The following is a 13,498-nucleotide window of genomic DNA, read 5'->3' as shown; positions in this document are numbered from 1 at the left end:
TCCAAGTATATTGTTTTTATTTGTTTATTTAGACTGGCATAAAACACTACAAAACAACCATGGCCGATTTCCATTATAAAAAATGCGTTTCACATTTCAAATAAGCATTACTTCTCTCAACTTAGTTACTTTTGTGGTGAAACCAAAGAAGGGTTCTGTAGGGATACAACACACCAAAACGTTTTGGCTTTGCAATGTCTGCTCCCAGTGATTACCCCTGGTTTTACACTAGCAAGCGCTATCATCGGCTACATTTAAAAACCCACCACGAGCCGCTTCAAAAGAGGTGATTTTATCACAGCCATGTGTGAATTAAACAGGGAAAAGGAAAACAAAGACAAGCAGTATTTCACTGCCCCACAACTCACTGGCTAATATACAAAATACAGACAGCCATTAAAGGACGACGCCATTTCTCTGCTCCCAGATCAGCCTGAGACACGCGTACGAGTCTCCGTGACTACGCCCTGGGCTAGGACAGGGCGCGTGGCCTGACTCCAGATCAGTCGGAGTCGCTCTCACCCTCGCTGTCGGCCTCCTTGACGTCCACGCTGAACTTGTACTCCTGGTCACAGCCCATGTAGGCGTCGCTCATGAAATAGAGCGTGTAGTTGTGGACGCCCTGGACTGGGGCCACAAAGTCCAACTTCACCTGCAGACGAACACACCACACAGTCAGGGTCAGACATTTCAGACCTCAGGTTTCCTGTTTAAATGGACTACACCTAAGCTTCACTAGACCAACCACACGCTCAGGTTTCCTGTTTAAATGAACTACACCTAAGCTTCACTAGACCAGAGACTTTCTAATGAGGAGACAGCACTCAAAAAAACTGTTGTCTACACATATCCCAGCCCTTCCGCGACAAAACACTGACATGTGAATACATTGAGCCAATCATGTGGTGTGTTGTGAAGACATCGTGCCAATCATGTGTTGTAATCTTGCCACTGGAGCAAGGTTGATGCCGTGAAGCCTTGCGCATGTCTGCCGAAATAGATGCCCGATAAGTGCCCAAAAAGCGTTGCAATATGGCCGCCGAGTGGAGGGACTTGCTGAGGGGCGGCTGAATGCTACTAATGTCCACAGGGACAGGATCAGGTCAATCCCACTGATGAGATGGGAGTTTACATGACGAGTCTTCACACACTGTCCTCTCTGTATATCTAGTGTAGTTTTTATTTTTTATTCGCATTTAGGACAGACAGATTTTCTACCCTCAGGTCATCTGTTTAAAGGGACTACACCTCAGAGTTTAAATATGTGCTCCTAGGATCAGCTCGACTCCAATAACCACAGTCATACAAATGATCAGTTCATTAAGCAACATGGCACGAGTGAGAATAGGGTTGTAAAACTCGCGTGTGTGTGTGTGACTGACCTTGGCCTTCTGTTGCAGCGTGAGCCTCTTGATGGAGATTAGACTGTTGGACTTGGGGTCTCCGATCACCACCCACCAGCCTTCCTCACGTTTCTACGGCAACACACGACAAACAGCATTCAGCAGAGAACACAGCAAATCTATTACATCCAACTCCAACGCCCAACTGAATAATCTGCAGAACTGGCAAACATGTATTACATATATTTACTGAATAATCTGTATAACTGCCCAACATTTAATAATCTGCAGAATTCCCACATGTACATATTAATGAAATTATCTGCAGAACTGCCCTACATTTATTTATATTTTTTTACTGAACGATCTGTACAATTGATCAGCATTTACATATTTACGGAATAATCTAAAGAACTTCCAACCATTTGTATGTTTACTATATACAGGTGCATCTCAAAAAAATAGAAAATAATGGAAAAGTCTGCCCAGACAGAGATTAAAGACTCAGGAAACCATTGCCGCTGTTTTGACTTAATTAGCTGATTAGAGCTCTTCTTGGGTCAACATTTCTGTATTACAAATTCTTTATTCTTATATTTGAGATACTGGATTTTTGATTTTCATGAGCAGTAAACCGTAATCATTAAGATTAGAATGATCAACATTAAAACCTTGAAATATTTCACTTTATGTGTAACGAATCTAGGTTATATGAAAGTGTCACTTTCTGAAATATTGTAAATGGAATAAATGGACTTGTCCATGATTCTCATTTTTTTGAGATGCACCTGACCTGTTTAATCTGCAGAATTTGAGCCATCAAGCATTAATGGTAGTGCTGTCAGCTGGTGGAGACAGAAAGGGACAAACGACAAGTGTGTGTGTGTGTACACTGACCTGAGGGAAGAATGGTGCAATGACTGGACCAGTCACCTCCTCCTCTCTCTCCAGCTGCACCAGAACCAGAACTGGACCACCACTGAGAACACACACACACACACACAGGCATTAAATACACACATACAGACACACACACACACCTTAAACACCCACACAAAATAAACACACACACAAACAAACAAAAAAAACATACATACAACACTAAAAAATATGCACACTACATAAACATACAAAACACACACACACATACGCCCTCCATCATAACCACACATAACAGTGTGCGATGTCTGACCTTTTGACGATGTCCTTGTCGGCCACCTCGTAGGACAGTTCGATGTTGGGGTAGCGGTTGCAGAAGCGGGCCACATCGGCCATCTGGCCGTCCGACAGCTGCAGCAGCCCGTTACGCTCGTCATCCTCCAGCTCCATGATGTCAAAGATGCTCTCCACGCCCTGACACACATACGCACGCACGCACACACACACACACGCACACACAGACACACAAAAAAAAACGTAAATACTTCTCCAGCTTCGAACCCAAATAAACAGAATTAAGTCTGCCTCCCAGTGGCAGGTCTGTATCTGTGTTTTTGCGTGTGTGGGGGTGTAGTGGCTATGGGGGTCTGTGTGTTTGCGTTTGTTTGTGTGTGGCACTGAGGGGTCTGTGTGTGCCGTGTGTCTGTGTGTGTGTGTGTGTGTGTGTGGCGGTAGGGGTCAGTGTGTGTGTGTGGCGGTAGGGGTCAGTGTGTGTGTGTGTGTGTGTGTGAGTAGTGTCTATGGGGGTCTCACCTTGTCGGTGCACCTCAAGATGTGGTCGGTGTGTGGCAGTGAGGGGTCGGGAGGGGTCTGTGTGTGCCACGTGTGTGTGTGGGTGGTGTGTGTGTGTGTGTGTGTGTGTGAGTAGTGTCTATGGGGGTCTCACCTTGTCGGTGCATCTCTTGATGTGGTCGGTGCTGAAGAAGGGCAGCTGCTTGAGGTAGGAGTCCTTGGACCACATAGCCTGGGTGACCATCTGGGCCAGCTCCATAGCAGCCAGGGCTGGACTCAGCCAGCCGTTACTGGACAACACGTCCACACATGCCTGGATCAGACGCACCGCCTGCAGACACACACACACACACACACACACACACACACACACACACACACAGTCATGTACAATTCTAGACCAACAAGAGAGCAGCACACCCCTTTTCACTTTTAATTGTCTTTAGACACAAAAAAAGACAAAAACAAAAAACACAGAATCAGGCCTTTGCTGATGATCTTCGCCTCTACTAAAGACCTCACCCCCCCCCCACACACACACACACCTTGCTGATGATCTTCGCCTCTACTAAAGACCTCACCCCCCCCCCCCCCCCCACACACACACACACACACACACCTTGCTGATGATCTTCGCCCCTACTAAAGACCTCACACCCCCCCCCCCCCACACACACACACACACACACACCTTGCTGATGATCTTCGCCTCTACTAAAGACCTCACAAAGACCCATCCCCTCCACACACACACCTTGCTGATGATCTTCGCCTCTACTAAAGACCTCACAAAGACCCATCCCCTCCACACACACACCTTGCTGATGATCTTCGCCTCTACTAAAGACCTCACAAAGACCCATCCCCTCCACACACACACCTTGCTGATGATCTTCGCCTCTACTAAAGACCTCACAAAGACCCATCCCCTCCACACACACACCTTGCTGAGGATCTTCGCCTCTACTAAAGACCTCACAAAGACCCATCCCCTCCACACACACACCTTGCTGAGGATCTTTGCCTCTAGTTAAAGACCCATCCCCTCCACACACACACACCTTGCTGAGGATGTCCTCGGTGTCGGACTGCAGCTCTGCGCTCAGCTGCATGCGGGACAGGTGAGCCTGGAGCAGCAGGTTGGTCTTCACGTGCGGGTCGTTGAACTTGGGGTTGGTCAGCTTGTGAGGCACCTTCTGTGCCAGCTGGAGGACGAGGACGGACGGACGGACGGACGGACACACACACACACACACACACACACACACACACACACACACACACACACACACACACACACAGAGAACACTGTGAGTCTCAGGATTTGTGTGTATCTGTATTTGTTTCCAGCTGTTTCGTGGGTAACTGTGTGTACATGTTATCTGTATCTGTGTGTGAATGTGTGTGTGGTCATTAACGTTACCTGTCTGAGAAGTGCATCCTCGTGGTGCCTGATGGGAATGTTCTTGTACTCTGCGGCGTTGGAGATGATCTCAATCAGGCCGCGGATCTTCGTTTTGGCGTTCAGAGACATGCTGAACAACTCTGTAACACACAACATACACACAATTAAATCCTGACCCAAACACACACACTATGAAATCCTGACCCAAACACACAACATACACACCATTAAATCCTGACCCAAACACATACCATACACACCATTAAATCCTGACCCAAACACACAACATACACACTATTAAATCCTGACCCAAACAAACAACATACACACTATTAAATTCTGACCCAAACACACACCATTAAATCCTGACCCAAACACACACCATACACACCATTAAATCCTGACCCAAACACACAACATACACAGTATTAAATTCTGACCCAAACACACACCATTAAATCCTGACCCAAACACACACCATACACACCATTAAATCCTGACCCAAACACACACACCACTAAATCCTGACCCAAACACACACACCATTAAATCCTGACCCAAACACACAATGAGGCGAGCTGCACTGATGACAGCCCTTAGACAACATCAGTCTTGGTTGAGCTGAACACACAAATCTGCAGCAGCGATGGTGGTGTATCTGATGTACAGTAGTAGACAGCGATTATGCCCATGTTTAGATTTCAGTGTGTGTGTGTGTGTGTGTGTGTGTGTGTGTGTGAGTGTGTGTGTGAGTGTGTGTACTGACCGATAGTGGTGTAGTTGATGTAGTAGTAGGCGGCGATCATGCCCAAGTTGAGGGGCGCCACGTCCATCTCGTCCTCGATGCTGATGCACTTGGACTGCTCCAGGTCCTGCAGTGTGTTCTCCACCAGCTCCGACAGGTGGTCCGACAGGTGCCGATGGGACATACCTACACACGCAGAGTACACACACACACACACACACACACAAGGGTTCCACAGGGTGAGACAGGAAAACCACAGAACATACTGTGTGTGTGTGTACTCTGCAGGGTATAATGACTGACTGTGTGTACGTATCTGCATGTGTGTGTGTGTGTGTGTGTGTGTGTGTACTCTGCAGGGTATAATGACTGACTGTGTGTACGTATCTGCATGTGTGTGTTTACTCTGCAGGGTATAATGACTGACTGTGTGTACGTATCTGCATGTGTGTGCGTGTGTGTCTCCCTGTGTGTGCACACTCACCCTGCAGGTTGTAGTAGTTGGGATTCTGAGTCATGCGTCTGTAGAGGAACGTCCAGGTGAGGTAGTCCACCGCGTCCTGCTTGTTCTCGATGGTCTTGGTGACGATCTCGGCGTTGAAGTGGTCGTGGAGACAGTGGTCCAGATGAGACTCGACCGGCAGCGGCTCGTACAGGAACTTCTTAAAGAAGTCCTACACACACACACAGATGATGGGTCAGGTTTCCAAGGACAGGGAGAAGAAAGGGGGACACAGAAGACGAGTGGACTGAAAGAATGAGTCACCTTCTTGGAACCCTGACACATGATGACGCAGCGTCCCTCATCGTCCTGCAGGGGGCGGTTGGCCTTCCCCACCATCTGGAGTACGTCATAGATGGGATAGTCCACGTAACTGGACAAAGAGAGGACAAAGCACACACACACACACACACACACACACACACACACACACACACACACACACACACACACACACACACACACACACACACACACACACACACACACACACACACACACACACACACACACACACACACAATATTATTCCACTATTGAGACCAAGAAAATGGAGTTCAGACTTTAGCTCTTTCCCTTTCAATAATTACTGAAAGTGCTTACGCATGGATTTTGCCGTTGTAGTACTGGGTATCCATGACAACGACTAAGTGCGCGGAGATGTTGGTACCCCAACAGAGGGAGCGAGACACCACGACCACCTGGACAGCACCTGAGAACACACACAAACATGCAGTCAGTTAGGTGGTCAGTTTGAGCAGTGTTAATCTGTCTGTGTGTGTGTGTGTGTGTGTGTGTACGTACCGGAGTTGAAGAGCTGTTCTACAATCCTGCGTTCCCCAGCAGAGAGGCCCTCGTGCAGGTAGCCCACCCCATTGGACAGGGTCTCCTTCAGGGTCAAATCGCTCAGCTTGTCCAGGAAGGGTGTCAGGTCCTTCTCTGTACAGTGCAGGAACCTGACACACACACACACACACACACACACAAAAAAATACAATTATAAAGTCTGTGTGCTTCTGAATGCAGGTCTGCACATTAGTGCTTCTTTTGACAGTTAATCACAACACATTGTCCAAAAGAGGGTGTAAGGGAGAGTCACTGTGTGTGTGTGTGTACCTCTGAGGTGTGACGTCTGCGGCGCAGAAGGTGAGGATGTCGATGGCGGTGAGGCGCGTCTGGCGGCGCGACGGCACGAACACCACGGCGGGCTTGCTGGGCGAGTGCTTCATGATGGCGTGATACACGGGCTTAGCCATGGACAGCAGGCGCGTCTGGGTGTGACTCACGTTAAAGCCCTGCGTCGGTCACAACACACACACACACACACACACTCAGGCTGAAGTTACGGACACGTGCTTTCAATACAATAAAACGCACTATAAATATGGCACGGACACACACTTTCAATCAATTAAAACTGTAAATAAATGTACGCAAATACGTAAATAATGTGCAGAAAAAACAGATAGAACAAAAAGGTTCAAGGATTGATGCAGAGACGGTGCTTGGAGATATTTTTAATTCTGGTGTGTGTGTGTGTGTATTTATGAGTGTGAGTGTGTGTATTTATATATGTGTGTGTGTGTTAGTATTTATGTGTGTGTGTATGTGTGTATTTATATGTGTGTGTGTGTGTGTGTGTGTGTGTGTGTGTGTGTCTACCTGGATGTGCAGCTCCAGCGGTACAGGTCTGACGTTGGGGTGGAAGTTGAAGGTGGCCGTGGTGCTGCACCCCAGCCAGTGGGCCACATCTTTGGCGTTGGCCAGCGACGAGCTCAGAGCCACGATGCGGATCGGCCGCTCGATCTGGGACGAGATGTAGCGCATCCGAGAGCAGATCACCTCCAGCACCGGCTGCAGAGAGACACACACACACACACACACACACACACACATATATATATATATGAAATTACGGAGAAGAGAGTGCAAGATGACAGAGCAAGCCCAAAAGAGTACACATGCTCATGGAAGTGAATTAACATTAATCTGTAAACGGCTGTAGATAAGAGTGGCAAACACCAGTATGGCTATCTATTCCAGGGATGCAAACAGAGGTATGGTCAAAAAGGAGTGAGATTATCGAAGCCCACGCCCCCGCAGGAAATATAATATAATTACATTTTGCCACCACCTCTGCCATCCAGGGCTCACCCTATTCACACAAAAATGTTCTTTATATGAAAATACACTGTCCCAGTTCCTTGGCAGTGATGCAAACACATGTGAGGTGAAAAAAGAGAGAAACATTACCAACCAACAGTCTAAAAAAAAAGATAGTTCCAGAAATGTATCTTTATGGATATATAAAACCATTATCATTGTTATGGTCTTGTTGTTGCACAATTGAAACTAAAGCAGTAAGTGAAAACATGCACATCGGTGGACTGCTTTACTAATGCAAAATTGCAAACTATTACAATGATTTCATTGCATTACTCAGCATGGTTGCACAGTGCTTGCATGAGAAATACTTCCCAAAAACCTTCCCTAATTGTAAGGATGCCATATAGGGGTGTAAAGTTTCATCACGATTCGATACAATATTGATTCTTTAAGCCAATGATTTGATTATTTTCGATCCTTCAACATTTTTAGCAATTCCATGTGTTACTGGGGTCTGTTGTTCATAGGAAGATTGGTTTAACTCATATGTTGCAGTCGAAGTGAAAGGAAACTAGCCTATTTGGAATATTCTGTAGGCCTGCTGTTCCTTTTATGAGAGCAATTTAACTGACTGAACAAGTTTTCATCAGGCTATTGAATGCTTTATATGTGAATGCTATATACTTCATTTACCATTAGCTAGATTAGAATGGTTCTATACGCATTTGTCATATAAATGCTTGTTTTGTTTTGCGTGTTTTGTAGTAGGCTATTCAAAGCATTTCACGTTCATCACTCGTGGTGTAGGCCTATGTCTTGAGTGATCGCTGTCCCTTTAAATGTCTGGGACTTTAAATTAGGCCTACGTTTTGACTCTGTGCTGTTTTTGTTGATGGACGGCGCCGTCTTTCATTCAGTTTTCCTACCGTTTTAATTAATGACACAGGCAATTCCGTGGTTGAAGTAAGGAATTGTTTTTACCCGTATTCTTGCAATTCCCACATAACATTAAATACTAGGCCTAGGTCACTGACAGGAATAATTGTATTGTTGTATGGTTCCGGATGATCAGTCAGATGGCAGCGTGTTGCGTGTTGAAACTTCCACCTGAAGTAGCTATAGGCTACTGCGGAGGTAAGAGCGCGAACTGAGAGAGTTGCCTCCTAACGTAGCCTATATTTTCTTAGCTGCTTGAACGATAGACTACAGCTCCTTTGCTACATGATCAGAAGCACATTAACCAGCAGGCCCATATGAGAAACGCTCTGGTTCCTCTTGTAGCCTGCGGTAGATGACGTGAAAAAAGCTAGAGTCGCCGGAAAGCATCCTTGATGATCAGACACCCCCCCCCCCATTAAAAAAAAAACTCTTCGGATCTGCACGATTCACACAAGTCACCCAAACTGACGTGAAAAAAGCGGGAGGCGCCGAAAAGCGCCGTGTTTGCATCCCTGCTATTCTGAGAGAGTGTGTGTGTGTGCCAAGACAGTACATATGCTCATGAAAGTAAATTAACATTAATCTAATATAGATAAGATTTATTGTAAGCTTTATTGATTTATTTATAGATTGTATTTGACTGCCACTCTGTAGATAATAATGGCAGTCAAATGCAAACACAAGTGTGGCTATCTATTCTGAGAGTGTGTGTGTGTGTCAAGAGAGTACACATGCTCATGAAAGTGAACATTAATCTGCACTGTAAGCAGCTGTAGATAAGAGTGGCAGTCAAGTACAAACACAAGTGTGGCTATCTACTCTGAGTGTGTGTGTGTGTGTGTGTGTGTGTGTGTGTTCGTACCCCGTTCTCTCCCCCTATGAGGTGCGTCTCGTCGATGATGAAGAGGCTGACGTTCTGCACGTTCTTCCTCTGCTTCCAGCGGCGTGACAGGATGTCCCACTTGTCGGGCGTGGAGACGATGATGTCGCCCTTGCCCAGCAGCTTGAGGTCAGTGCTGGTCTCGCCCGTCAGCAGCACCACCTTCTTATTCAGCGCGTCCTGGAACTTCTGGTGCCAGTCCACAAACACCTGATACACACACACACACGTTTGAGTGAGACATAAGGAGTGTGTGTGTGTGAGAGACAAAGAGTGTGTTTCCGTGAAACAAAAAGAGCAAAGAATTGTAGTATGCAACGTGTATGTGTGTGTGTGTGTGTGTGTGTGTGTGTGTGTGTGTGTGTGTGTGTGTGTGTGTGTGTGTGTGGCCAAAAGCTGGTAAAATATGAAAGTGGCTGGTAGATTTCAGATACAAAGTAATAATCTAATATTGAATGGCTGGTAAATCTGACCGAAACTCTACACATTTTCATAATTTAATTACCACGCCTGGTATGTGTGTGTTACTGTTCCACCCCTGGTGTGTGTATTTGTTATCTGTTCGACCCCTGGTGTGTGTGTGTGTGTGTTACCTGTTCCACCCCTGGTGTGTGTATCTGTTATCTGTTCGACCCCTGGTGTGTGTGTGTGTGTGTGTGTGTGTGTGTGTGTGTGTTACCTGTTCAGCGAGGGCCTCCATAGGCGTGATGTAGACACAGCGTCCCTCTGCGTTGTGCAGCAGCATCCTGAGGATGGCAAACTCCGCACAGATGGTCTTTCCACTGCCAGTGGGGGCGCCCACAAACACGTTGTCATCGCTGTTGTACACCGCGTTAAACACTGCACACACACACACACACACACATATTATTATCACTGCCAGTGGGGGCGCCCACAAACACGTTATCATCGCTGTTGTACACCGCGTTAAACACTGCGCACACACACACACACACACACACACACACACACACACACACACACACACACACACACACACACACACACACACACACACACACACACACACTTATCACTGTTGTACACACACACAAGTTCATACTCTGCAGGGACACACACACACACACACACACACACACACACACACACACACACACACACACACACACACACACACACACACACACACACACACACACACACACACACACACACACACACACACACACACACACACGTACCTTGTGTCTGGATGGGGTTGAAGAAGGGGAACTTGTTCTGGTAGAGGCTCTCGAAGGCGGCGTTGCGGAGGGCAGTGACGGGCAGTGGCTGCAGGTCCAGCAGCTCAGTGGGGGGAGGGTACTTCTCCGGGAGCAACAGGTGACGGAACGACACGGGGAGCTGCGTCTCACACGCTGGACATCACGCACGCGCACACACACACGCGCACACACACACGCGCACACACACACACACACACACACACACACACACACGATATGCATTACAAAAAACATGTAGTACAGATTACACTTACTGAAGGAGTTTCGACTCAAAAATGACCCTTGTTACGGCTGCACTCTAGGAATCAAACCCTGCAGAGAAATGACCCTTGTTACGGCTGCACTCTAGGAATCAAACCCTGCAGAGAAATGAGCCTTGTTACGGCTGCACTCTAGGAATCAAACCTTGCAGAGAAATGACCCTTGTTACGGCTGCACTCTGGGACTCAAACCCTGCAGAGGTTGAAGAGAGACTGCAAAGAAAAACAAATAGCTTGTACAGGGGACCCCCAGAATTGTCAGACCTAAATTTAAGACCTTTTTAATACCACCAGATGAAATTTAATACCTACATCGCACCCATTCGGATAGAATAAATAATATTAAAGGTAAGATTAAACCTCAAATAATTACTATTTACAAGTGTTTGAACATGCCAACATGAACATGACAGCAGTGCAGTGGCAACGCAAAGCTTTGTCGCGGTAGTAACGTGACTGAATGTCCCGCTTCATGGACAAATTTACACGGAATAGAACCTAGTTGATTTCAGGGATTAAAGTGAAAAATCGTTTGACTGAACTTTTTTCAGGCCATAAGTCATACGTTGTTCATATCTACCTATAGAGATAGCACCCCTTTTGCGGTCGCGACCTATTGGTTTTTAATGTACAAAAAGATGCAAACAGCAAAGTAAAGCACCAAATAAACACCAAAACGAGGCTACAGGGTACTAAGTTACTATGTAATTAATGCCACCTACAGGTGAATACATAGAACATAACAATCCTATGGTTTGTCTACCCTGTAGCCTCGTTTTAGCCGCCAATTGAGAGTGTTCTTGATTGAGATTGAGTTTTCCTGACCATTGCTGATTAGCCATTGCTGTTCTTTTCTACTGCAGCAATATTGTAGCAAGGCTTTAACTTACACTTATTTAATTACTTCAGGCCAAAAGTGTTTAAAGGGGAGATTTTTTTCTTGTTAATATGCAATTCAACACTAAGTAAAATCTATAAAATCAAGTTTGCAAGACTTCACATTTCCTCATCAAAGTAATGAATCAGAACAGTTTCCAACAGCCGCCCATCTCCATTTATTTTTTAACTTTTGACACCTGTGCCTTCCTTTATTGTTGTTTATGTAAAGCACATTGATGTTTATGTAAAGCACATTGAATGACCTCTGTGTATGAAATGCGCTATATAAATAAACTTGACTTGACTTTAGCAACGCATCCATGACAGCTAGTGGCCTTGCCAAATAGACGCACACAAATCATGACGCTAATATGCGAGGTTCTGGTAGACCTACGGGTTATGGTTTTTTGCTACATTAATAAAAGCAACGTTTTAAGTTGACTATTTTAATTGCATGGTTATTTTTTGTCAACATACGCTCACAACCTACTGTCGTTAAAATGAGACCTAAGCAAAATAGGCTACAAGGCTGTCTGTGCGTCACAAACACGACTGACCCCCTTACTCAACAGTACGCGATATTATTATTTTATGTTAACATGCTCAGTCAAAACCTTCCATCGCAAATTGTGAAAAACAGACGGGATAGGCATAGGCTACGGTTTATATTGCGTCGTTTTACACATACTGTTAGTTGCATTGATCAAAAACTGTAACAATAATAGTAAGCTACATCGGGTGGCAGCAGGCTATCTGTTCAAGTCATAGGTGACACCCAAAATGAATGACCTCCCCTGACAAGAGTTCGCGATAGTAAGAAATTGTCTACATTGATGCACGGAAAGAACACAGCCTCCAAATTCGCACATAGAGCTCACAATATCATATCCAAAAAGTTAAACGGATTGGGCAACCTCATCAGCTGTCTCGATGGTGTCACTATAATCCAACTTTGACCGTCCTCCAGACGTGTTCTTTTTTTTTTAAGCAACCGCCCCAGGCCAATGAGACAAGCGTGTAGCTACAACATATACAAAGCGAAACTCATGGCTGACGTATCTTCTTGAGCCATCTCTGATTGAGACACAGAAAGTTCTCAAGAACACTATTAGGTCTTTAAATATTTACCATCACACACATTCATTCATCGGAGCTAATATTTGTAGTTGCCTTAAAAAAAGGAAAAGAAAAGGTGATAGACCCCCTCCTATTTTTTTTTCTCATCGGATCTGCATCGATCTCAAATATGACATTTCTAAAATCAAATTGACGGAAATCCGTCGTACGACGAAGAACTTTAATCTTTGTCTGATTTACGCTACGTGAGGATATTAGACTAAATCTACTGATCATTTGAAAAATTAAGACCTCCGTGAAAAAATTCCAGACTTTGAGGTGAAATTCAATACTTTTTAAGGCCTTAATTTAGGAAAATTAAATGTAATACTTTTTAATACTTTTAAGACTCCGCGGGTACCCTGTTGTATGTGAATGTGAGACACATGTATGCGTGCGTGTGTGTGC

The 13,498-nt window shown here is 45.5% G+C and overlaps 1 protein-coding gene across 1 annotated transcript in view; it reads right to left on the bottom strand.

Moving 5' to 3' along the window:
- Positions 1 to 10: 10 nt before the first annotated feature.
- The window catches only part of snrnp200 (small nuclear ribonucleoprotein 200 (U5)), a 28,953-nt gene continuing 15,465 nt past the window's right edge, over positions 11 to 13,498 (bottom strand). The window contains exons 29-45 of the mRNA XM_076270026.1: positions 10,794 to 10,967; positions 10,271 to 10,431; positions 9,574 to 9,801; positions 7,329 to 7,520; positions 6,783 to 6,961; positions 6,471 to 6,622; positions 6,270 to 6,378; positions 5,931 to 6,039; positions 5,649 to 5,838; positions 5,186 to 5,350; positions 4,438 to 4,559; positions 4,076 to 4,219; positions 3,169 to 3,345; positions 2,536 to 2,696; positions 2,241 to 2,322; positions 1,383 to 1,475; positions 11 to 652 (exon numbers count right to left, since the gene is read on the bottom strand). Of these exons, the coding sequence (XP_076126141.1) occupies positions 503 to 652; positions 1,383 to 1,475; positions 2,241 to 2,322; positions 2,536 to 2,696; positions 3,169 to 3,345; positions 4,076 to 4,219; positions 4,438 to 4,559; positions 5,186 to 5,350; positions 5,649 to 5,838; positions 5,931 to 6,039; positions 6,270 to 6,378; positions 6,471 to 6,622; positions 6,783 to 6,961; positions 7,329 to 7,520; positions 9,574 to 9,801; positions 10,271 to 10,431; positions 10,794 to 10,967 (2,588 nt within the window). The 3' untranslated portion in view covers positions 11 to 502. The remainder of the gene's footprint in view (positions 653 to 1,382; positions 1,476 to 2,240; positions 2,323 to 2,535; positions 2,697 to 3,168; positions 3,346 to 4,075; positions 4,220 to 4,437; positions 4,560 to 5,185; positions 5,351 to 5,648; positions 5,839 to 5,930; positions 6,040 to 6,269; positions 6,379 to 6,470; positions 6,623 to 6,782; positions 6,962 to 7,328; positions 7,521 to 9,573; positions 9,802 to 10,270; positions 10,432 to 10,793; positions 10,968 to 13,498) is intronic.

Source organism: Alosa pseudoharengus, unplaced genomic scaffold (genome assembly GCF_046254945.1).
Source record: "Alosa pseudoharengus isolate Yale_2024_CS ecotype anadromous, Long Island Sound unplaced genomic scaffold, YU_APseudo_1.1 YU_APseudo_1.1_scf_6, whole genome shotgun sequence".
Lineage (NCBI taxonomy): Eukaryota > Metazoa > Chordata > Actinopteri > Clupeiformes > Clupeidae > Alosa > Alosa pseudoharengus.
The sequence above is the reverse complement of the archived record's forward strand: the minus strand, read 5'-3'. Positions and strand labels throughout refer to the sequence as shown.